Source organism: Arvicanthis niloticus, chromosome 7 (assembly GCF_011762505.2).
Source record: "Arvicanthis niloticus isolate mArvNil1 chromosome 7, mArvNil1.pat.X, whole genome shotgun sequence".
NCBI classification, from domain to species: domain Eukaryota; kingdom Metazoa; phylum Chordata; class Mammalia; order Rodentia; family Muridae; genus Arvicanthis; species Arvicanthis niloticus.
Genome location: NC_047664.1, coordinates 91,088,749 through 91,113,708, shown reverse-complemented (window position 1 = coordinate 91,113,708; position 24,960 = coordinate 91,088,749). Strand labels below are relative to the sequence as shown.

Below are 24,960 nucleotides of genomic sequence, written 5' to 3'. Positions count from 1 at the left end.
TATTTTGGTGAAGGTAGGGAGCAAATAGGAAACACATACACACACACATGCCCACTACACACATACACATGCATGTACACATATGCACACACTACACAACCCACACATACATGTGTGTGCACACACATACATACATACACACTGACCCTCTAGCAAGGCTGATCAGTGTAAGAGGGAAGGAGGTGGTTGCTGAAGGTAAGTGGAATTATAAATCTAGTAGGCAAGAAGATTTAAAAACTATATTATCAAAGATTATAATAGCATGCAGTCAACTACCTTGAAGTTGCTCAAAGTCACTGCCGATTTTAAAATGTTGCAAAAATTATAACAAGGCAGTGTAGTGAGAACTCAAAAGTAACTCAGAAGATCCTAGTACCCTAGAGCCTGGTTCTGAACATTCTCACCTCCAACCCCTCAACAGCAAAGATGTCCTCATCACTTTTCCCCCTGAGACAATGAGCATATCCTCTTCATCCTCACCTTCATCTCCAGGATAAAATGAGAGAAACAAAGACTTACAAGATAGCTTAATGTTGCCTTGCATTTGAATTTTAGTTTTTTGCATATTTTCTGAGACAAGGGTCTTACTGTGAAGGACAGAGTGTCCTCAAACTCTCCATCTTTCTGCCCAAGCCTCTAAGTCTTTACTGCATCAGCCTCCCAAAGGCTGTGATCACAGATGTCATCCCCACGCCTATGACTACAGATGTGCATCACCATGCCTGTGACTACAGATGTCATCACCACGCCTGTGACCACATATGTGCATCACCACACCTGTGACTACAGATGTGCATCACCACGTCTGTGACCAGACCACAGATGTGCATCACCATGCCTGTGACCACGGATGTCATCACCATGTCTGTGACCGTGGATGTCATCACCGTGCCTGTGACTATGGATGTGCATCACCATGCCTGTGACTACAGATGTGCATCACCATGCCTGTGACTACAGATGTGCATCACCATGCCTGTGACTACAGATGTGCATTACCACACCTGTGACTACAGATGTCATCACCATGTCTGTAGCCATGGATGTGCTTCACCATGCCTAGCTTCCCAGATTTTGCCTTTTGTTCTTAGTGCTTTGGGTGAAATTCTAAAGCTAGACTCTGAGGCTTACATTTGTTAGAATGTATAATTCATGTTCTAAGATAGATTTTAAAATGGAAAAATAGGAAGATACTTGGGATAATTTAATTATTTGATTTTAAGTTTTGAGATTAAGAATTTATGAAGTAGTATATGATTTCTTACAATATAATTTTTTATATGACTGTTGTATTATAGGGAGGAAGGAAAAAGAACAGAGGGATTTCATCTGTACTGAATGCATATTTTACTCTTTTCACTATTTCATCAATATTGTACTTATATATTACTTGTAGTTTAAATATAATAAAAGGTTTGTAAAATTTAAATTTTTCATTTATACAGCTTATGATATAATAGGTATTAAAATTGAGATAAAGGTTAAAATGCTCAAATCTAATCAGATATAGGTACACAGTCTGTTGAACAAAAATTAAATTCTTCGAGGGAGGAAGTGATTTACCTACAATAGATTCTGTCCATGGGACCATGAATTCTTTGTTTGGGGTCAGGATGGTACATTTTATTCTTGGAAGTTGTAGTACTTCATCTAGAGTGGCACAAGATATCTTTTACCTGTCTTGTCTTCACAATTAATTCTTATAGCTGTATTTAAATCTTAGATGAATATGTTTCAAAATCAGTGTTAATTTCCTTGTGCTGTCATGTGTCAAGAGCACTGTAAAGACGTCCAAGTGCCATTGTGTTAACAGGTTTGTTTTAGGTTGATCTTGCTGAGAGACTCTTACACTCTGTTTCCAATTCCTTTCCACCACCTGTCTCTCCACCATTTCTGTAAACTATACTGAAAAAGATGGATACTGTTTTTTCCTCTTAGGTAATTTAATTCCAAGACACCAGGAACTATTTTATAAAAATCCTGTGTTTGCTGGAGTAAGGTTGCCTGAAATCAAAGACACAGAAGCAGAACCTCTGGAGAGCCGCTATCCTAAGCTCCCTGAAGTTGTGATCAGTTTAGCAAAGGTAACTGTACCTTTTCCTTCTGTTTTGTGATAGGAAATTTGTATAATATAGAAACTTGGTTTATGTATGTCTCTCTCTCACTCTGTTTCTCTCTGTCTATGAATCTCTCCCTTCCTTCCTGCTTTCCTACTTGACCTTTTAGGTCAACAATTTCCTCAAATGTTTTTAAATTTTGTACACTTAAGAAAAAGTTTAAATAATTTGTTACATTGCCAGAAACACTTCAAAAATAAAAGCCTAAAGTCTTTTTCTTTTATTTTTGAGATTATTATATAACTGAATCATTTCTCCTTTCCTTTCCTCTCTCCAAATCTTCCTAGTTCTCTTTCAAATTCTTGGCATCTTTTTTTATTAATTGCTATTATATGCATATATATATATATATATATATATATATATATATATATATATATATATTAGAAATTATATAATTTCTAAATATGACCAGCTTAGTCTGTATAATGTTACTCATGTGGTGTTAGGGCTGACCATTTGGTATTGAATAACCAGTTGATGTGCTCTTCCTTGTGGAAAACTGTTTCTCTGGCTCTCAGTGTCCCTTGGTTGCTTATAGTTCTTTGTGTAGGGTCAAGGCCTTGCAGAGACTTAATTTTTTTTAATGTTTATTTTTTCACTTATATGAGTATACTGTAGCTGCCACACCAGAAGAGAATATCAGATCCCATTGCAGATGGTTGTGAGCCACCATGTGGTTGCTGGGAATTGAACTCAGGATCTCTGGAAGAGCAGTCAGTGCTCTTAACCACTGAGCCATCTCTCCAGCCCCGAGACTTAATTTTTATCTGTCTTAAAATTTCAGAGAACATTTCTAGTGTGCTCTAAGTTTGAAAACATTCTCATTTAAAAACATAAGAGCTGTGTTTTAAATGGAAAAAATTAGAATAAGAAATAAATGTAAATAATTAGGAAAATTATTATGTAGGGCATAAATTCATAGGCTCATAGTCAGTGCTATTTTCAAGACTTTTTGCATAGACATTGGATTTGTTGAAGCTAATTCACAAATGACTGTTGCTTTTGTTTGTTTCTAGTTTAGGAAACTAGGGATTTCCACTGCATTACCTTGTCTCTCAGAGTTGACCCTTTAATGTTGTTAGTTCAGAAAGTTATTGTTACTAATTGTTCAGAGTACTGCAAAAACAGTATCCTTAAATCTCCAGGCTCATGCCACTATTCACTTGATGATTTTGCTGTCTTTTGCTCACTAAGAAAAGTTTAGATAGGGGTTAGAAAGCTGGCTGTCAGTAAAGTGTATGCCATGCCCAGCATAAAAGCCAGGTGTGATGGTTAGTGCTGTCAAACTGAAAACCTCTGAAATCATTTGGGAGAAGGGTCTCTTAGCATGTCTAGGGTGACTGCATTAGTTGAGGTAAAATTAACCCCGGTTAATGTGGGTGCCACCATTCCCTAGGCAGGGATCCTGGACTGTAAAAGAGTAGAAAAAGCATGAATGCATTTGTTATTTCTTCCAACTGTGGATGTGTGATTGGCTGCTTCAAGCTCCTGTTGTCTTGACTTCTCCATCATGATGGACTGTGCCTTGAATTATGAGCTAAAATAAGCTCCCTTTTTCTTAAATTGCTTTTTTAAATCACAGAAACAGGAAAGGAAACTAAGACACGGGGCATGTCTGTAACACCTCTAGCAATGCAGGGGTCAGGGAGTTGAGGGCTGGGGAGACAGGGAGATCTCTACAGCCCAGCCCACTTGGTGAGTTCCAGATTCAGTGAGAGACTGTCTCAAAGATTCAAGGTGCAGAGTGATAAAAAGACCCTCCACATCAGTGTTGGGCTTCCACACAACACACACACACACACACACACACACACACACACACACACACGCATACACTCGGAGATAATCATGAATTATAGTAAATAGGATAATGCATTTCTTCCTTTCTATTTAATCCTCTAATAGATTAAATGGCTTTTTTGAGACCATCTTTACTTTTTTAAAGAGGTTCAAAAAGAAGAAAGTTTAAACTGTTGTTTACTATACATCCCTTTAGAATCATAAAATCCTAAAAACATTTTATTTTAGATTTTTTTCTGAAACAGGGTTTCTCTGTGTAGCCCTGGCTGTCCTGGAACTCTCTGTAGACCAGGCTGACCTTGAATTCACAGATCTACCTGCCTCTGCTTCCTGAGTGCTGGGATTAAAGGCATACGCCACCACTGTCTGGAGATATATATATATATATATATATATATATATATATATATATATATATATATATATATATATGTTTTTCAATACAGGGTTTCTCTGTATAGCCCTGGTTGTCCTGGAACTCACTCTGTAGACCAGGCTGGCCTCGAACTCAGAAATCCACCTGCCTCTGCCTCCCAAGTGCTGGGATTAAAGGCGTGTGCCACCACTGCCCAGCTGTTTTTATAATTTTAAAGAGATTTATTTTATTTTCAATTCTCTGTGTGTGTGTGTGTGTGTGTGTGTGTGTGTGTGTGTGTGTGTGTGTGTGTTTGGGTATGTACACATTAGTGGTTGTACCCACAAAGGGTGGGGGCACTGGGTCCCCTGGAACTGGAATTATAGGCAGTCCAGAGCTGCTCACTGGGAATGGGGCTGGGCTGTGAAACAAACTCAGATCCTCAACTCTTTGATAATCTTGTTTAACTTCACACTACCTTCTACTTTTTCTTGGAGTGTCTTGAAGTGAATTATATAGTAAAAGTCTCAAAATCAATCACAGAGCTTAAAAGTATCTACAGAATTTGTTCTGTTTTTATTGGTGCTGAGGGATTCTAGTGGATCAGAGCAAGACCTTGTTTAATGAAGCCATCTGCATGAAGCACCTGGCACAATGGCAGCAACAGAGAAGCTCTTCTCAGTCGTTCTGCGGTAGCTTATGTTTCTAAAGGGTTTACAGAAGCTTCTGTGCTGTGTTCTTTTGTTGCTGTTTGGGTTAAGATGACACTGTGTTGCTCAGGCTGCTTCCAGCTTGCACTAGCGCCCCTGCCTCTGGCTGCTGCAGACTGTGGTTACAGGTGTGTGCCGCCACACTTAAATTGGCATTTTGTTATCTAAGTTAATTTTAATTAGCAGATAATAATTTCTTGAGGTCATAAGATCGGTTGCCAAAGTTTTAGTTTTCTTTCTTTCCTTCCTTCCTTCCTTCCTTCCTTCCTTCCTTCCTTCCTTTCTTCTTTTCCTAAGGCAGGGTTTCTCTGTGTAGCCCTGGCTGTCCTGGAACTCACTCTGTAGACCAGGCTGGCCTAGATTCACCTTCCTCTGCCTCCTGAGTTCTGGGATTAATGATGTTCACCATAACTACGAGGCTTATTTTTTCTTTTTTTTTTTCTTTTTTTTTTATTAGATATTTTATTTACACTTCAGATGCCATCCCCTTTCCCCATTCCCCCCCCTTAGAAAACCCCTATCCCATGCCCCCTTTTCCTTTTTGCATTTATACATTTTTTTAAAAATAATGTTAATCATAAGCGTTATAAGTTTGGAATTGTTCAATCAGAGGTGTAACCCACTGACCAACCTAGATATAACAACTATCTTTGACTGGTGGAGATACATGAATATTTGCCTCCCTGTCTGCCCCCTCTTTCTCTCTTTCATCACCTACCTTCTCCTATCCTTCTTCTCCTCCTCTTCTTACTCCTTTTCTTCCTCTCAGTACTCCTCCTACCTTAGCTCCTCCTACACATCACCCTTCCATTATTAATCACATTAGTCCCCAAGCTTATTTTTTCTTTTAATTTGGTTTGGAGGAGGTTGTTTTCTTGTTTGTTTGTTTGTTGATTTGTTTTATTTTTAGTTTTTTGAGACAAGGTCTCTCAGTGTATAGCCCGCTGTCTTGGTACTTACTCTATATAGATCAAACTAGCCTCCAAATCACAGAGATCTACCTGCTTCTGTCTCCTGAGTGTTAGAATTAAAGTAGTATGCCACCATGCCTAGCATTTTTTTAATTTTAATTTTTTTAGATTTTTATGTTTATGGGTGTTTTTCTGGCTTGTGTATCTGTGCACCATGTGTATGCAGTACCAGTGGAAGGCAGAAGAGGACATTGGTTTTCCTGGTACCAGAGTTACAGATGGTTGTAAACTGCCATATGGGGGTTGGGAATAGAACTTTTGTCCTCTGGAAGAATACTCAGTTCTCTTAACCACTGAGCCATCTCTTCAGCCTCCCTCCCTTTCCCTCTCCTTCTTTTATTCTTTCTCTCTTTCTCTCTTTCTTTTTTTCTTCCTTTTCTTCTTTCCTCTCTCCTTCCCTCCCCCCTCTCTTTCTTTTATTTTTTCTTTTAATATAAGATGTTATCTGGGAGATGGTGGCATACTCCTTTAATCCCAGTACTCAGGAGGCAGAAGCAGGTGGATTTCTGAGTTGGAGGCCAGCATGCTCTACATTGTGAGTTTCAGAACAGCCAGGGCTACACAGAAAAGCCCTGTCTTAAAACCAAAAACCAAAAAAAAAAAAGTCTTACTATGTAGTTTTAGCTGGCCTATACTGTATAAGCCAAACTGGCCTCAGTCTTATAGAACCACCTGCTGCTCTCCCAAATTCTGGGATTAGGCTCTGGAGAGATGGCTCAGTAGTCAAGAGCACTGTCTGCTCTTCCAGAGTTCTTGAGGTCAATTCCCAGCAACCACATAGTGGCTAATATCCATATGTAATAGGATCCAATGCCCTCCTTTAGTTTTTCTGAAGACAGCTACAGTATACTCACATACATAAACAAGTAAATCTTAGAAAAAAAAAATCTTCCAAGTGCTAGGGTTAACAGTGAGTGCTGAATTAAAGGCCTGCACCACTATGTCCTGCTATATTTGGTAATTTAAATTAGGATATTGTTTTAGTTAGGGTTTCATTGCCGTGAAGAGACACCATGACCAAGGCAACTCTTATAAAGTCAAACATTTAATTGGGGCTGGCTTACAGTTTCAGAGGTTCAGTCCATCATCATCATGATAGGAGGAATGGCAGTGTGCAGGCAGACATGGTGCTAGAGGAGCAGAGAGTTCTACATCTTGAGCCAAAGGCAGCCAGGAGGAGACTGACTTCTGCAGGCAGCCAGGAGAAGGGCTTAAGGACTTGGAGACCTCAAACCTCACCCCCACACTGACACACTTTCTCTAATAAGGCTACACCTCCTAATGGTGCCACTTCCCATGGGCCAAGTGTATTCAAACCACCACAGATACAGAGAAAATCTATAGATGACTCAGCAGATAAAGCTCTGATGCCTGCTGACCTGAGTTCAGTCCCTGGGAGCTACATGGAGAAAGGAGAAGTTCAACTCCTACAGGTGTCCTCTGACCTCCACAAGTATACTGTGCCTCATGTGCCTGCACACAAGACACACACCCATCTACACACAGATACATGACAATAAATGTAATTTTTTTCAAAACTAAAACCAGGAAAATCTCTACGTTGCCATTGGCTAATGTTGTTTTTGTTTGTTTTGTTTTATGTTTTTGGGTTTTTGGGACAAGGTGGTGTTATGTTGCCCAGGTTGGCCTTGATCCTATAACATATTCCTCAGTCTCCCAAGTGTTGGGAAAACAAGTATGTACTACCACAGCTGGCAGTTGCTCTTATGTTTATTTAATCTCTTTTGTTTAAGCCTTGCACTGTGTTGAAGGAACCAGGTTGTGTTGTATAACCCCCACTAGTGAAGTCTAATGTGTTCTGCTGCCTGTATTTTGTATAGACAAATAGTAGAGTTAGAGGCCAGAATCAATTTTTTTTTCTTGGAAATACTGCTTCTTAGTAAATTGTGCATGTGTTTGCATCTATAGATACTGAATGCTTGCTGGGTCTGTTTTTGTGATATAAAAACCACTAGTGACCACTATTGTGATTTGTGCCTTATTTTGTTCACTGCCTGTAAAGAAGAAACCTAACTCTAGACACCTGTTCTTGAAGAATTATATGTGTTCTTGATTTTTCAGAAATGCTTGCACATTGACCCAGACAAAAGGCCCTTCTGTGCTGACCTTCTTCACCATGATTTCTTTCAAATGGATGGATTTGCTGAGAGGTACAGTACTGGTCTGTGTTCTGCAGGCTGTAGGGACCAGGGTCAAAGGGAAGGCTCCACAGCCACAGTCCTACTTGTTATCACTCCCTTTGCAGGATACCAGCTGTCTACATCCTACACCATTGGCCCTTGGCAGTAATACAGTCCCCAGGTGGTTCCTGCATTTATTAAACTGGAACTGCTGGATTTCATGAAACAGATCTTTCTGTCTTCCTGTGGTGACACCGACTGCTCATTCAGGTCACTAATCTCTGTGGTGTTGCTGCATCTGTGCAGTTGCATTTCCTGTTGCTGCCAGAGTCATGCTACACCAGGCCCAGTGGTCCTGCTGATGCTGCTGATGGCTGAGTCCTTGATACGTCAATCTTGTGGATGCCAATGCTGCCTCAGTGGCTGTGGGTGCTTCTCCAGGTGTTAGCATTAGTACTGCTGACCAAAAGACAGTGAGACAAGTGGCTGTGGCTACAAACCTGTCTGTATGATTATATATATCTAATTATGTGTATCCATGTGCGTCTGAATTTGTGTATGTGCACACAAATGTAGGTCCTCTTGGGGAAGAGGGCAGATGATGTGGAGCTAGAGCTAGAGGCAGTGGTGAGCCTCCCAGCATTGGTTCTGGGAACCAAACGCAGAACTGCAAGAGCAACATGCATTCTTAACTGCTGAGCTAGCTCTCCTGTCCTAAAGCTTTATCATTCTTCAGATCTTTTAAAACATCTAGCTTAATACAAGACATCTGGATTCTTACATTTGTTTTTATATTAATTTGTGAACTTTGTAGTTATTTTGTTTGAAGAAACATGTGTGTGTGTATTTTAATAGTCTTTTGAGGTAATTTAGTATTCTTTAAGTCTATGTCAAATTTAGATAGTATACCAGAACTTGGCAGTTGTAATTTCTTCCTTCTATCTTGTTCCCTCTGTTCCTCCTTCCCTTCCTTGTTTCCTTTCTTTTTTTTCTCTTTGTTTTTTTATTACTTAAGGCAGGGTCTTGCATTGTACTTTAGCTGATCTAAACTTCGATCAGTAACCTAGGTGTAAGTTTCTCCTGCCTTGGCCTGTGGAGTGCTGGGATTTACAGGTGTATGGCACCATGTTTAGCTATAGTAGTTCCTTTATTTAAAGCTTAGTTTATTTTTATTTATATTGTATTTTGTGTGTATATATGTGTGTGTGTGTCTATCATATATGTGTACTTACAGAGGCTGAAAGATTGTGTTGGATGCTGTGGCACTGACACTTTAGGACAGCTGTTCCTGCCAGAGGCAGCTGCTAGGAGTCTGGTGTGGGCCCCCTGGAAAGCAGCAAGTCCTCATAACTGCTGAGGCCTCTCTCCAGTCCCCTCTAGTAGTTTCTAAAAGCCTGGCTGTGGTGTGAAATCCAAACGGTGTCAATGAACTTTCTCTGTTTTATGAGAATCTATTTATGTCTGATCTTCTGACCTGATGTTTTATCTGTGCATGCTTGTATGATATACTCTCACAATTTGAAGCATATTGGTAATGTTGAATTATGTAGACCTTAGAATGTAGGTATGGTTCTTTATATAATATAAAAAATTATACTCGATTTTATCAGAAAACTTTCGAACTATTGAAAGACCTCTAAGATCCCAGGTTAACTGAATTGTAATTTTTTACATGGAAATTTGAATTTTATTTTTACAGAAATATTTTCAGTTGATTCTTTGCAGTGAGTAGCTCACCTTGTTCATTTTCAAGGCAGAATGGCTGCCACATTCCCATCTGAATAAGCATGTTTTTTTTCAGTTAATCTTTCAAGCAAAGAATGTATGTGGCTTGACTTGTGTTTGGGCCACCATTTGGGTGCTTCTCTTAAGACAGCCAGCACAGCCTGTGGTTCTTGTCACATAAGCTGAAGAGATATGTTGTTTAAGAGTTCATTTAGCTTTAATAAAACTGACCCTTTTCACTGCTTCACTCTGAACATCCTTAAGTGACTGCCCCCCACACAAAATGTGTACCTGTGAGGAGCGCAGAACTGCTAGCATGCTGCAACCACATCCACCATTGTTTCCCAGCACCAGTGCTCACAGGCTGGTGCAAACATTCTCATGTTGAGACTCCAAGAGGCTCTCCCCTCACCCACGTACAGGCCAGCTTTTAGGAGCTATTCATTTTTAATAAAATTGATTAATTTAACACTGAATTTTAAATAATTATCTTGAGTTTTTTCCTAGGTTTATCTTTCTCATTAATTTTATTTTAATTGTGAAATATACTTTTATATAGGTTTTCTCAAGAATTACAGTTAAAAATAGAGAAAGATGCCAGGAATAATTCTTTACCTAAAAAGTCTCAAAACAGAAAGAAAGAAAAAGATGATGCCTTAGGTGAAGAAAGAAAAACACTTGTGGTACAGGTAAATATTTACGCTTTAAGGTTTAAATCTGTAGAGGAAAATAATGAATATTTAAGTTTTTTAAAATTAGATTTATTCATTTTATTTTGTATATGAGTATTTAACCTGTGTATATGTGAATCACATGCAGGCTTGGGACCTGTGAAGGTCAGAAGAGGGCGTTGGATCCTATAGAACTGTAATTTCATATGGTTGTGAGACACCATATGGGTGCTTGGAATCAAACCCTGGTCCTCTACAGAGAATAAGTATTCTGTTCTTCACCACTGAGCAGTCTCTCCAGCCCAATAATGAAGATTTTAAAGTTTTAAAAATATTATTTATTATTATTTATACAAGTACACTGTAGCTGTCTTCAGACACACACCATAAGAGTGCATCGATCTCATTACAGATGGTTGTGAACCACCATGTGGTTGCTGGGAATTGAACTCAGGATCTCTGGAAGAGCATTCAGTGCTCTTAACCACTGAGCTATCACCAGCCTGATTTTAAAGTTTTAAAATATTGAGTAAATTGTTAACTTTCAACTTGGTTGTAAAACATACCTAAATAAACAAAAAGATAGTGTCTTTCCTACAGACACTAACTTTAAAAAAAACCCATAATATATTATATTTTATTTATTTATTTATTTATTTATTTATTTTTGTTGTTGTTGTTGTTGTTGTTTTCGAGACAGGGTTTCTCTGTGTAGTCCTGGCTGTCCTGGAACTCACTCTGTAGACCAGGCTAGCCTCAAACTCAGAAATCCGCCTGCCTCTGCCTCCCAAGTGCTGGGATTAAAGGCGTGCGCCACCACCACCCGGCAATATATTATATTTTAAATGGTACTAGAAGGTGCAATAGTGTTGCTTAGAAAATCACCTTACATAAAATAATGACTTGAAGGATGTAAGGAAATGCTGTATTCTGGGCCAAGGATGAGTTACCATGTCCCAGGAACATGGATTTGAGTTACCCTGCATGACATGTTTTGCTGTAAGGTCTTTATAGCCACAGAATAAAGAAGGTCATAAGTCAGAGCATTCACTAAACACACTGGTAGGTGTTAGGTAGGTGGCTGCAGCAAAGTGGAATATCTTTTTTGTGTTACAGGTGTTATCTTACAGCCTTTAGCTTTTGTATGCTTAGCAGTACAATCTCAGTTTACTGAGTAGTCTTGAGGGACCTGGGTCAGATACAGAATATAAATGACTATGAAAGGGAGTAAGGTAATCCAAGATTATTTTGACTGTAGACCTACCTCCATCTCTCTGTAGTCACAGGTCTCACTCACCCAGTCAGTCTACAAAATCTGTGGAACAGATGCAGCTTCAACAAGAATTTCAGTTATAGCTGGGCGGTGGTGGCACACACCTTTAATCCCAGCACTTGGGAGGCAGAGGCAGGCGGATTTCTGAGTTTGAGGCCAGCCTGGTCTACAGAGTGAGTTCCAGGACAGCCAGGGCTATACAGAGAAACCCTGTCTCAAAAAACCAAAAAAAAAAAAAAAAAAAAAAAGAATTTCAGTTCTACACACTCATCCAAGAATACTGGGCATCTCTGTCCATGTACACACATAAACATACCTGCATATGCACATGCTCACACACATGCATGCACAGGTGCATATACACATCACATGTACACACACACATACACTGGGGAGCAAATGCATGCAACTTGGTGTTCATTACATACAGTCTTCTTGTATTTTCACAATAACTGTTTGAATAAGAGTCTTGATTTAATTTTAACTCCATAGGTAGACTAGGAATGTGAAGTTTATTGTCAGATCATTAACTTGTTAACATCTTTATTAATGGTCAGGATACCAATGCTGATCCCAAAATTAAGGATTCTAAAGTGTTTAAAGTAAAGGGATCAAAAATTGATGTCGAGAAAACGGAAAAAGGAAGTAGAGCTTCAAATGCCAACTGTCTCCATGACAACGGGACAAACCACAAAGGCTTGCCTTCCACAAGCCTCAGAGATTGCAGCAATGTCAACATTGATCACTCAAGGAATCCAGGCACAGCGATCCCTCCGCTCACACACAATCTTTCTGCAGTTGCTCCTGGTATTAATGCTGGAATGGGGACTATTCCTGTAGTACAGAATTACAGGTATGAATGGGAAATAAGATAAAAATGCTTGTTAATTTGTTCACATTGTTTACTATCAAAATTCTGGATGCAATTTCTACTTATAAAATAGCCTTTTAAATATTTTTGATCTTTATGATGAGAATTTATTAGAATTTTCAAAAAAAAAAAGGAAAAGGAAAAAAAGCATTTATCTGAGTTCTAAGAAAGTATTTTTACTGTTGTTTACAATGAAGAAAAGCTACAGTGGTTTAGTTTAATAACATTAAAGGCTGTCATTAATAAAAGGAATAATTCATTTTGAGCACCTGCTGCTGCATGGATGATGGTGAGCCATTAGTGGGACACAGAAGCCCCTTTGGGCACTTTCCTGAAAGGAGCAGCTGCAGGAAGCCCAAGGGATGCGACAAGCAGTTACATCAGATTTCTGTGCATTTGTACTTGAGAATTCGCATTAAGTTCTGATTAAATCACATATTTTTTAGCATGATGTCATTGATTTTTGTGTTTGAAAATAATTATTGATGATTCTAACTTAAAATTTTTCTTACAGAGTGGAAGAGAAAACTAAGAAATACTGTAATCCATTTGTTAAAGCCAGCCAGCCTTCCCCATCAGGGATTTACAATATGAATGTGAACACATCCGTAAGTAACTGTTCTCTGCTGCAGAGCAAGCACTCGTCGCCTCTCAGCCTGCGCTGCTCGTAAGCATGAGTGAAGAGTTAAGTTTTACTTGGAGATGTAGAGAACAGCCTGAGTTATGCAGTGCCAGCCTCGTGTGTCAGAGGCGTAACTCGAAGTTCCCAATGTCTAAATAAATTTTCTAAGTCTGGTTGAAAGATTCTCTCACAATGCCATCTCATTTATTTTCGGCAGCATAATAAATTTTCTTTACCTAATACTTGCTGTTTAATTCTTGTTAAAGAGCAAATGAGAAGATACCTTGTCTTACTATCTTACTAGATTTTTGGTAAAAGTATTTTGTATAATCATGTAAACATTTATGATCATTCTGTTGTATATGAAACAAATTAAATTAATTCAATCTTTGTGGAGTTCATGGTCTAGTAGATCAGCAAGATAAAGACACAATGGCATATTTAATATGAGAAGCATGTGTGTGGTTCAGAGATAGCATAGGGAGGAACACTGCTCTCAGCAATGCCTCCAGAAGGCTGGTCCAAGACCACACTACCTAGTCAACTTATCCTGATTAAAACTCTCACTTGGCTTATATTCTCTGTGGAAAGGCCAGAATCCTGATAGGTATTAAATTCCTACATGAGTTAAGTCCCCAACCCTGTATTTCATCTGTTTTCCTCAATCTGTTCCAACCGTAGATTCCCTTTTTACTTTTATGTGATGGTCAGATATACCCCTCTCGGCCTTTGGGCTTTTACACTTCCTGTCTGCTCTGCTTTAGCACATTCTTCCCCTAGACAATCCAGCAGATGTTTTGTGTCCTCTTTAGTCCACAAGAAACCTCAAAGTCTTCTTTCCCATTGAACTCATTTTAACATGGCATCTCATCCTCTATCACTGTCTAAACCCTATCCTTACCTCATTTTCCTCCCCTGTATATAACTGATATCCTCTGTAAGTGATGTATCACCTGTCTTCTAGCAATGGGAAGTAACTTCCAGCTCAGTAGTTTGTGCTTTTGTTTGTCTCGCTGAGCATCTTATCACGTACAGTAGTGTTTCTTTAGGCGGATGAAGCTGCTTGAGAGGGTCTGGGAGTGTAAGTATCAGAAGCTGGGTACCAAGAATCTAAAGGGATGGTAAACCTGATGGTGGGATAATGTGCATGAAGACCAGCTGGTCACAATTGCAGTAAGGAACGCCAGCTGTTTGCTAAAAGACCCAGGTGGTGGTCAAGGCTGACCCCTCTGGCATGAAGAGCCAAGATGTCATGTCATCTTCAGCTGCCTATTGCTTGTTGTGTCTTCCACTGAAGATTGGCTAAGGGGAGAAAAGGAACTAAAGAACAATTGGATTTTCTTCTTGTTAGCAAATTTGATAAATTAATGGGTGAAACTGTTTTCTGTGTCAGTAATGTCCTTAAAGTTTTATTATTCCAGCCCTTGAAATGACACCTGAGCATAGTAGTTACAAGAGGATGAAAGCCTGGCTCACCTTAAAGCTAATGTATGTGTGTCAATCATTCTGGTAATCAGGTCTCAGGTGAAAAGTACCTCCTTCAGGCAAACAAGAAAAGGAAGGAATATTCCAAAGCAGATGTGCGGTTGCCTGAACTAAACTATAACCATCTTCCTGAACTGAGAGCTTTAGAAGGCATAGGTATGTTTGTGTGCTGCTACTCTTTCCGTCCTTTGTTTATATTGCTAAATTTTAAGTTAAGTAAACTTACAATTCACTCATGTATAATAAATACTTACAAATGAGAAAAACTAACAGTTCCTAATTTTTTCATTATGTTTTTGATTTTTTTTATCTAGCTCGAAATTCTAGGCTAATAAAGAAAGAGAACAAATGTCTTTCAGAATCTCGAATTCCTTCTTTGGCTGCCATTGACCTGCACTCGTCCAGTGTTGCATCACACCAGGTATGGAGATGTTCTTCACAGGTGCAGCTCAGGTCTCGCTCAGATTTGATATGCTTCAGGGGGAATGTGCTCTTAGGAATTTGGTAGGTCTCGTATGGGATTGATTTTGTTTATAAGTTTATTATGCATAGAACTTTATTACACACACATTTATCTCAAAACTTCTACCCTGAAATAATCCGTTCTTTAGTTTTAGCTTTTGAGATGGGGCCTTTATCTTTAAAATTGTTATAAACATTATTATAAAAAACTTACATAAATAAAATATCACATACCAAAATTAACCATATCAAAAGTCTATATAACTCATGAACTTATAAACAGTTAGAATTAGCATTCAGAATGGCAGCTGTGGAGCTTCACATTAAATTTTATATTTTAAGTATTGAATGTATTTCATGCACTTATCTATCACCCAATCAAAAAAATCGTGGTAGAATGAGAACTAGAAGAGCAATCAGCTGTGTGTCCTCTGCCTTAGCTCATGCCCATCACCTGCACCCAGGCCTTCCACGCCTCCTATACTCAGCCTTTCTCCTCTTTCCTTCATGTTATGTATACTGGCATCTACATGTGTTTACATGTACACATGTACTTTTGGATAGATTCTGCATATGAGAGACAGAACATGTTTTTTTTCTAAGATTGTGTGTTTTCATTTAATATTACACATTCCAGATCTATCCATTCTCTTGCAAATTATACAACTTGATTTTTCTTTACAGCTGGGTAATCTTTCACACACACACAGACTGATTCTAGTGTTTGTTTTAGTGAATGAAGCAGCAGTAAACATGGCATGTAAGATTTCTATAGTAGGATGTGGATATTCAGAAGACGCAGGTCCATATGGTTCGACTTTTAACTGAAAAATCACCAAATTCATTTTTGCAATGGCTGTATTAGTTTTCAGTGAACAAGCATTCCTTTCTCTCCACATCCTCTCCAACGTTTGTTGTCAGATTTGTCGATGATGACCATCTTGACCAGCACGAGGTGGTATCTCAAAGCAGCTTTAATTTGTATTTTTTCTGATAGCTAGGGATATTGAACACTTGAAAACAGTTATTGGCCGTTTTTATTTATTTTTTCAGAAACTGTAGAACTCATTTCATTTGCTGGTATGTGTAAGTTGATTGGCAATTTTATTTCCTTGGCATTTAATTTTTGTAATTCTTTGTGAATTCTGGATACTAGCCTCTTGTCTGAAGTGTGGACCCTTCTCTCCTATTCTGTGGCTTGTCTGTTAGCTGTGTTTCCTTTGCTGTTTAGAAACATACTTTCTCACACTCTTGGCTCTTGCTACTAGGGTTTGTTCCTGTACTGTGGGTGTTCTATTTGAAATGGTCTGGCCTACCCAAATATCTTGAAGGGTATCCCTTCTACTTTTTTCTAAGTTTCAGGATTTAAATTAAGGTCTTTGGTTCATTTTGAATTGAGTTTGGTGTAATGTGAAAGATATAAAGCTAATTTGATTTTTCTGCACTTAGAAATCTAGTTTGCTAGCACCATTTGTTGAATAGGCTTTTTCTTGAAGGAGTTTTTGTCTTCTTTATCAAAAATTAAGTGGGCATAGCTCTGCCATTTTATTTTGGGTCCCTCATATGATTCCATTGGCCTACCTGTCTGCTCTTTCCAGTGCCCACTGGCTTTATCATTGCAGTAGAGTGTGCGTTATGGTGCTGTGACCTCCAGTATTGTTCATCTCCTTAGCACTGCCTTGGCTCTGATGCTCTCCTGTGGTTTCATACACATCCCTGTATTGTTTTTTCTAAGACTATGAAATATGACATGGGAATTTTGACAGGTATTACTTTAATTCTATATATTAATTTTGGTAGTATAGACATTTTCACAGCATTAATTCTACCTATCCAGGAACATGAAATATTTTTCATTGTCTAGTATCTTCTGTGATTTTTTTTTTTTTTTTTAGTATCCTGAAATTTCAATCATAGAGGTCTTTACTTCTTTGGTTAGGTATGTTCCTAAATACTTAACTTTTGGCAGGAGTTATTTTGGATGGAATATTTTTCCTAATTTCTTTCTTGTACAGTAACTGTTGGTGTAAATGAGAACTACTTCTGTTTGTGTTGGTTTTGTATGTTTCAACTTTATGGCAAGTGTTTATTATGACTGAGGATTTTCTAGTAGAGTCAATAGGTCTTTTAAGTAAATAATCTTGTTACCTGCCAATAGGAATGGTTCTTCCCTTTATGTCTTTATCTTGTCTTATTGCTCTAGCTAAGATTTTGAGCACTGTATCATATAAGAGAGGGAAGAGTGAAATCTGTGATCTTGATTTTAGAGGAAATTCTGAGTTTTTCTTCATTTGATATAATGGTGTGGTAGTTTGACTAAGAATGGCCAACATAGGCTCATATATTTGAATGCAATATTAGGAAGTGTCGCCTTGTTGGAGTAGGTTTGGCCTTGTTTGAGGAAATGTGTCACTAGGGATGGGATTTGAGATTTCAGAAGCTCAAGCCAGGCCCAGTGGCTTTCTCTCATCTGCTGCCTGGATCCAGAAATAGAACTCTCATTTCCTCTATCACCATGTCTGACTATGTGTCAGCATGCTTCCCACCGTGCTGATATAAACTACGCCTCCGAAACTGTAAGCAAGCCTTAATTGTTTACCTTTGTAGGCGTTGCCATGGTCATGGTGTCTCTTCACAGCAATAGAACGCTAAGATGGTTAGCTGTAGGTTTGTTGTATGAAGCATTTATTTCTAAAGTCTCCAGAACTCTTATCATGAAGGCATGATGAGCTTTGTCAAATAACTTTTGAGCTTCGATTGATATAGTTATATGATTTTTGTCTTTGGAGTTTATGTATGTTGAATCAACCTTGATTTTGGGATTGAACCTACTTAGTCATAATATCTAATCTTCCTTTTTCTCCTCCTCTTTTTTTGTTTTTGGTGAGAAATGGTCTCTTCTGTCTTGGACTTGCTTATGTAGATCAGGCTAGCCTTGAATTCACAGAGACACCTGAGAGCCTCAGGGTGCATCACCAGTTGATTTACTTGGTATCTGTCTCTCAGGTTTTAAGTAATGAACACTTCTCATGATAAGCTGCCCTCTGTGGACTGCCTTGGCTGCATTCCAGAGGTTCTAAAGGCAGGTGATTTCAGTATCAGTTATCTCCTAAGAGTTTAAAATCTTCTGTTTGATTTCTTGCATGGCATATCATTCATTCAGAAGTGTATTGTTTAGTTTCTAAGCATTTTTATGGTCTCTGTAGTTTCTCTTACCGTTGATTTCTAGTTATCGCATTGTGGTGTGATAGGAGATAAGTAATTACCTCTTTTTGTTGTTTAATTTGTTGAGACTTCACTTGTGTTCTTTGGTGTGACCAGTTTTGGAGAACTTTCCATGTACTGTTGGGTGGAATATTCTCTTTATATTTTGTAAAGTTTACTTTATCCACAATATATTTTAGCTCTAAAATGTCTTTACTTATTTTCAGTTTGGAAGACCTATTTAAATTTGAGAGTGGAATACTGAAATGCTCTACTCTCATTGAATAAGGGCTTATGTCTTTTAGTGTTTTATTTATGTCTTTTAGTGCTTTATTTATGTATTTTAGTGTTTGTTTTATGAAATTAAGGACTTTAATATATGGAGCATAAAAATTTACAATTGTTTTGATGAATTATTATTTTTATTAATAGGTAGTGCCCCTTTTATCTTTTTCACTTGGCTTTGGTTTGGAATTCAGTTTGTAGGATATAAGAATAGCTATGCTGGCTTGTTTTCATTTTACTTTTGCTTGTTTGTTTGTTTTCTGTCCTTTGATATGTCCTTGAGTACTGTTTTTCCAACTACTCCCTTAGTTTGTATCATGTTAGTGGTGAGCTGAGGCTATTCACACTTAAGATGCTGTGGGAAGGGGTTTCCTATTTCCTATGGATGTGCTAGGTGATGTTCTGCTTTGCTGGATTATTAGTACTTCTTTTCCTGCTACTATATTAGTGCTGCAGACTTGCTAGGTTGCTGTTTTCTTCCACAGTCTAGTTTATCTATAGTTAGGCCATGTTTTATTTCTCTCCTTCTCAAGTCCCACTGAGAATTTTCTGCACTTCTGGTATGACTTACATGAGCTGCCTGGATTTCTTCTTTTGAAACACTTTTATGTCCCCATCCGTGTTGGAAGACAGTTTGCAGGGCATAGCATTCTCAGCTCACAGTTGTTTACTTTCAAAGCTGGAGATATTTTATTCCATATTCCAGTGGCTCTTATGATTGCTGGTGCAGGTTTAGGATAATTCTGATATTTCTACCTTTGTGTCTGAGTTGACATTTTCTTGTGCTGCTTTTAAGATTATTTCTTCACTTGTATTTTGACATCCTTACTGTATTATGTCATGGAGAGTATCCTCTCTGGATATGTCTGTCTGGAGTTTCATATGCCTCTTGTGTCTCGAAGCCTACTTCTTTCTATAGACTTGGAAAGTTTTCTGTGATAATTTCTTTCCTTTTTCTTTTTTTGTGCAGTAGCTACTCTCCTTCACCCTCTCCATGATAATATGACTAAATAATCTGTCTATTTCATTCAATTTTACCTCTGTTCTTGCTTCTGTACTGTAAATTTTCAGGTTTGGCCTCTTGATTGTGTCCCAGACTTTTTGGAAGTATTAGTCATTCTCTTATTCTCCTTAATCCACCTCCACCCCCAATATATTTGTCTATCTGTATTATCATCTCAGGGTCTGTCTGCTTTGTTTTCTGAGACAGGATCTCTCACTCACCTGGAATGTACCGACTAGGCTAGGCTGCTCAGCCAGCATTCACAGCTGTCCATGTGTGTCAACATCTCCAGTGCTGAGATTACAATACGTATGTGCTGTGATACCCAGCTTTTCTCTGTATAGATTCTGGTCCCTAAACTCAGCTCTTCACACTTGTACAGTGTTACCACCTGAGTTCCCAGTGCTTCGATATGCTGTTAGCCCATCATCAGATCTTAACATTTTACATGCTCCCTTACTTAGTTCAGAATGTTTAGTTACTTTCTTAAGCCCCTGTGCCTTTTTGGCCATTTATTTTAAGTACGTTTTTCTCTACTGTGTGTAACAGTTATAATGGCTTTGGTTCCAACAAATTTTTAGTTTTGTTTTGGGATGAGTAGGAGAGATTGGTTGTGGGGCCATGGCAGATCAGAGTGTGTCCTTTTTGTTTGTGGGGTGTTTTGTTTTGTTTTGAGGGAACTTGGTAGCCTAGGCTGTCCTTGAGCTCAAATTCCTCTCATCTCTCATTTTTCTAGTGCTGTGATTATATTTGGGTCTAAAATGTCTTCTAAAACTATATATTTATTTTATTATATATATATGAATATTCTGTCAATATGTATACTGTATGCATGCCCAGTCAGAAGAGGAACCCATGAAAGTGGATTGACATAACAGATGTTGTCAGCCATTACATGGGTGCTGGAAATTGAGTCCAGTAAGTACTCTGAATCACTAAGCTCTCTCTGCCACCTCTCTAACAATTCTTTTAATGTATAAAAACCAGGGGTGGTGGTGTATACCTTTTATTCCAATACTTTGGATTGGAAGCAGGAGGATCAAGAGTTCAAGGTCATTCTTAGCTAGATAGCAAGCTGGAGGCCAGTCCTGGCTACAATAAACTCTCTCCCCCAAACAAACAAACAAATAAAATATGTATAAGTATACAAATAGGGGCCTCTTACTTCATCCGTTTTCATGAAAGCAACTTCAGCTACAAATAGCTAATCCTAAGCATGTGAGTCATAACAGACACAGACAGAATTCGTGTGGGGTCAGAGCTTTGCAATTAATGGGGACCTGTAATGCTTGTTTATTAATTTATAGGGAGCAGGATCGCCCCTGTCAGACGACTCTGAGGCTGACTTGCCTCGGATGGAACACCAACACTGAGACTCATTTTAATCCTGAACAGGGTAGGTCTGATTCCTCACCCTCAAAGCTGTGCAAACTCTTCATGAGAAACTCTAGTGAAAACATTGTCTAGTGATTCCATGAGAACTGCTGCTGGCAAAGAAGTGGTGTGTTACTTAGAAGATCAGGAGTAGTGTCTTCCAGGAGAACGCATGTCTGGCTCCAGGATCAGTCTTTTCCCTGTGTAGGCTTGCAAAGCAAGATCCACTCAGTGATTGCCTTCCAGTTTCTGTTCCAGTACCAAAATCTACTCTATATAAACAGTACTTGCTTTGTAAGAAGTAACACATTAGTGCCCTGGTCCCACTCAGACTTATTTTAATAATAATCTTCTGGAACCTTAAGCTTAACATTTCTTATTCAGTATCTCATTAATTCTATGTAGAATATGATGGTGATAAAATTCCATGTGCTTATAACTGTGCCATTGAAATTAATTTAATTAACTTTAACAATATTTTGAACACCTGTGGCATCGAAGCTAAATTGATTTTCAGGTGAACAAAGCTTAATTGCAAGCCTTTATTTCCACAAGCTCTACTAAGGCCCCAGGAACAGTCTATGATGCAGCCCCTGAATTAGCTCATGTGAACTATGATCAAGTCACATGAGCATTACAAGTTGTAGGCTCTATAAAATGTAAACCAGTCAGTGTTTGCATAAAATGAGACAGTATGCTACACATGATTGTTTACATTGGTAATTATCTTAAAGATTGTCTTTAAAGTATTGAAATTTCTTAGACTACACAGCAAGTGCAAGTAGTACCAACATAGTATGAGAAAGTAAGTGATGTAACAGTGAGCTTCCAGAGAGATCCTGGTAAAGTGTTGGTTGTACCCTGCGTTTAGATGCTGCCAGCACTTGAGTTGACGTCCTCTTGAATGAGAGCACTGATGCCCCAGAGGAGATCTGCAGTTTGACTAGTTCCTTCTGGAAACCTACGCTTTCTAAGAAAGGCTTTGCAGAAGAAGGGAAGACAGACTTCTAAAGACTTCAAAGGAAGATTGAACAAGTGCCCCTTCACCTTTCCAACCTATGATGCTATTTCAAGATATATCCATGGAACAGTAGTGACATGGTTCTTGTTACATGAATGTGTATTTGATATTAGTAGATTGTGTATTTAAAGTTATCTGAGATTAAAAGTCAGTAAAAAAGGAGAGAATCATTATAAAAGGTCATGATTTTATGCATTGAACTTTATGTATTATCTATATAAATGTTTACAGTTGAAGAAAATGAAAAAAGCTAGGATCTGTAAGAGAAAGTTTTTTTTTTTTTTTTAAACTATAAGAACACATTTTAAAAGCTTGTTTCTAGGCATGAGAGTGGTGCGAGACTGTGGTCAGAGTTAGACCTGTGTCTTTGTTTTCTGTCATTGTTGACTGATGGTCTCTACTGATCTAAGAACTGTGCTACTGAAAATCTGGCAGAGAATCCTTTTGTTACTAACGACTGTGGTGTTGGCTAGTTTTCTGTATTGAGAGATTCTGGTGCTAATGTTCTGAGTGAAAGGACATGATGGAAGCAGTATGAGGGAGAGTTTTGTGGGTACACCTCTGAGTGAAGAGCTTTTTCTCCTTGAGGAAAAAGGTATAAAATATAAAAATAAGAGATGGGTACAGAGCTGCCTGGCAGTCTGTCTGGTTCTCCTGGCTAGTTGCCACTGAGTCACCCAACCAAAGAGGCTTTTGGGGGCTTTGATGGAGTCAACTCTTATCTCTGATAGTTTGAGGTTGATAGTGGACAACCCACAGAAGTTCCTATTGCCCTATTACCTCAAATGCTTAGCCTTACCCAAAAGCCTTTCCAAGGTGGAAAGTCATTTATGGTATTCTACATACACTTTTTGATGGATAGCTTTACAACCTCTTAGGCGGGAGGATTGGGCCATTTTCATTCCAGGGTCTTAGTGTCTGGGTTTCCAGCTATGCCCCCCATTTGTCATTTGAGAAAATAGTTGTTTAGGGGCCTGAATTTGTGTAGTGTTTTTGTGTTAACCAACTAATGGATTTTTTTTTAAAGCTGTTGACTAGAACTTAGCCTAAGAATTGAATAAGAATTCTTCATTCCCCTGGGGGACTTAAAAACTAAATCTTAAACTTGGACACTTGGTAGACATTCAGGATGAGGCAAAATAAAGGTTCCAATAAAAAAAAAAAAAAAAAAAAAAAACTCTTGGTAATTGTTGAATAAATGTTGATTTTTATTTAAAAGCTGTATTTTAAACCTCTGGCCAAGGGTTTGCCTAGATTAGTAAGACTAACATGCTGATAAAACTCACTGTAACAATCATAATGGACTTTCTACTAAAATACCATTATTTATTGTTATTTTGAAAAATATTGCCATCAGCTAGCAGTGCAGGGAGGAGACAGTACTCGAAGCTGAATGGCACCCTGCTAATTTCAGGGCTATTCTCCTATAAAGGTCATTGTGAAAATGTCAGCCTGACAACAGAGGGTCTGCATCAGCTACCTTATAGTTTGAGTTTGGAATCTTTGGCCTATTAAGACACTGTATGAACTTTACAATTAAGAGATTAAAAATCACTTCTTAAGGCCTTATTGATATCTAAAAATCATATTTTGTTAGACCTTGGTATGGAACTAAAGAAGTAAATGCTGTTCAGATGAAGTCTCTAGGTACTAAACCAACATATTCTCTTTTTTCAGTGTGTGGGTGTTTAGTCTCTTCCTACAAGAATGTGATTTACGTAAACATGCTAATGTGAACTCAGTTTATGTACTTTTGGGAGATTGTGGGCTTGCTGTGCCCACCTGTGTTTTAAAATTAATAAATATTGTCTAACTAAGCACGATAAATGGTTTTAATTTATATTAAGAGATTATATATAATACACATATCAGTGTATGGTATTAATAAATAAAATGAAATAGTTAATTTTTTCCCTCTTTCTTTTTGTAGAGATTCTGGACATAGGGGAGGCAAGTTAATTTTTCTTATACAGTTGTTGATATATGTAGACAGCATTCTAACAAAATAACATTTTATAGCAACTGTCTGGCAAGAGTGTGAGAGGCCCAGGCCCAGGTTAGAGCCTGTTTGTGTGTGTGTTTGGAACTTCAGGCTTCCCACTGAAGAGGGAACATGGAAACATCTTCTTATGTGACTCTGAGTTCTGCTTGTTTTTAATCTTAGTACTAGATATGTCTGGATTTGTATTAAGCTGTTGGTCAGATTAGACTGAAAATTGTGCTTGAGTTGTTTTAAGGCCTCCTTATGCAACCAGGGAGCAGGGGAGCAGAAGCCACCAGACCCCTTACAGGGTTTAGGCTTATCTAGTGAATTGAACTAACTGTTTTCCACTGTTGTTTTTGTTGAGTGTGTTTACCTCAGAAAGAAACCCTTAAGTCTTCTACTTGTATAAAAGTTATGTTCCCATTTTTTTAATTGGTATGATTTTTTCCCTTCTTCTGAGCTTGAAGAAATAACTTGAGGATGTAACTGAGCCCCACTGTGTCTGCTGCTTACTGTGCCCCTCTGAGAACTGCCTCTGAGGAGGCATCAGTTCCTCTTGGGATAACATTAGTTTTGGACACCTGATACATTACCCACCAAAAACATTCTTTAAAACAAAAATATCATTTTAATTTGTTTTTCATGAAAAGTTTCCCCCCCCACACACACACACATTTTGGAGCCTTCTTTAATTCTTTTATTATTTACTTTGGCATGCAAGATCATTTCTTGTAGAAGTGAGAAAGGTTCCAATAAAATTCTGGGATAGCTACGTCAGTTAGCAAGATAGGATCAGGGGAACAAAAACACTGTATCCCAAGTCACCACAGTTTTCCTGTATCTAGAGTAGGGTGAGGTCTCCAGTCAGTGGACAAGAATATTA

The 24,960-nt window shown here is 38.3% G+C and overlaps 1 protein-coding gene across 3 annotated transcripts in view; it reads left to right on the top strand.

The window, feature by feature from the left end:
- Positions 1-23,920, top strand: part of Cdkl2 (cyclin dependent kinase like 2) — a 36,358-nt gene extending 12,438 nt beyond the window's left edge. For all 3 annotated transcript variants that reach the window (XM_034509053.2, XM_076938775.1, XM_034509052.2), the window contains exons 6-14: positions 1,939-2,084; positions 8,039-8,127; positions 10,382-10,511; positions 12,324-12,619; positions 13,152-13,245; positions 14,777-14,900; positions 15,059-15,165; positions 21,006-21,094; positions 21,944-23,920. In XM_034509053.2, the coding sequence (XP_034364944.1) occupies positions 1,939-2,084; positions 8,039-8,127; positions 10,382-10,511; positions 12,324-12,619; positions 13,152-13,245; positions 14,777-14,900; positions 15,059-15,165; positions 21,006-21,071 (1,052 nt within the window). In that variant the 3' untranslated portion in view covers positions 21,072-21,094; positions 21,944-23,920. The remainder of the gene's footprint in view (positions 1-1,938; positions 2,085-8,038; positions 8,128-10,381; positions 10,512-12,323; positions 12,620-13,151; positions 13,246-14,776; positions 14,901-15,058; positions 15,166-21,005; positions 21,095-21,943) is intronic.
- Positions 23,921-24,960: the final 1,040 nt, after the last annotated feature.